General features: G+C 55.0%; 1 protein-coding gene across 2 annotated transcripts; it reads left to right on the plus strand.

The window, feature by feature from the left end:
* On the plus strand, positions 1–1,122 carry KVP18_002140 (uncharacterized protein; the record flags this gene model as incomplete). 2 transcript variants are annotated; one of them, XM_067952813.1, is made up of 1 exon in its annotated part: positions 1–1,122. In XM_067952813.1, a coding segment is annotated over one exon (1,122 nt), but the record flags the coding sequence as incomplete, so codon positions are not given. The 2 variants fall into 2 exon arrangements, with proteins under 2 accessions (XP_067813596.1, XP_067813597.1); XM_067952814.1 differs by having other exon boundaries at positions 38–1,092.

The following is a 1,122-nucleotide window of genomic DNA, read 5'->3' on the forward strand; positions in this document are numbered from 1 at the left end:
GTCGAGTGATGGTTTCGGTGGCTTCGATGACGACGGCATGTCCGTTACGGAGTCTTTAGTGACTCCCGTCTCTACCAATGTACCGCGCTATGCCGCAAATGTCGCTGGGTTAACCGAGCCAGCGGACGCGTCGACTGAGGAGACCGTCGATGCCAGTGAGATGGCCTTGCCAGAAGCTGACATGCTGGAGACCCTGCATACGACAACAAGTGATGATGCGCCAACATGTGTCAGCGAGACCACTGTGGAGTCTCTGGCACCTATGGATCCTACCGAGACCTCTACACCTGAATTGGAAGCTGTCATATCAGTTGCTGAACCCTTAGATCACACTTCTGAATCTGAGATCACCGTCGCTGACTCTGCCAGTCTGACTGATCCTGGAGTGGAAGCACTCGCTCCTGTGGCACCCATCGACACTGCTACTCCCGACCTCAGCTCAACTCTGGAGATTGGGGTAACGACGTCTGTTCCCTCTGCTTCCGTGTCCATTCCTGTGGAGGGAAGTGTGAACCTCTTGAGCGCTTTCATTGCTTTCAGCTCGGTTCAGACCCCTCATGAGACTGCTCTGAAGCCTCTTGAGGCCGATCTCAGTACCCTTGACATCCCTCATGGCGCTCAGATCTTGACTCTGCCCGGCGGATTGAAGCTCGTCGTGCTGCCTGGCCGTTACCTTGTCGTCGACCTCGATGGAACTCTTCACGAGTTCGACCTGGACAGTGCTACTGGTCCTGTCACTGAGTACGATGCTGTTCACACTACTGACACCGGCCTTACTATGACAATAACTTCCATCACTGGAGCTGTTGTCGTCGTCGGTTCTGGTCGCTTCACGGCTACTCTGCCTTCTGGCGAGGTGTTCGAGGGTGCTGTCGGCAGTGACATGCTGGAGACCCTACATACGACGACGAGTGATGATGCGCCAACATATGCCAGCGAGACCACTGTGGAGTTTCTGACGCCTATGGATGCCACCGAAACCTCTACACCTGAATTGGAAGCTGTCGTATCAGTTGTCCCCGAACCCTTCGACGCCATTGCGCTTGCTGAACCTGTGCCTGAGGCCGCCTATAACACCACGTCATCTGACGTGTCTGATGACTCCAATCTCTCTTCCGAGAC

Source organism: the organism of the source record quoted next, assembly GCF_019968955.1.
Source record: "MAG: Porospora cf. gigantea A chromosome Unknown PgA_NODE_11511_length_1122_cov_1620.01, whole genome shotgun sequence".
Lineage (NCBI taxonomy): Eukaryota > Apicomplexa > Conoidasida > Eugregarinorida > Porosporidae > Porospora > Porospora cf. gigantea A.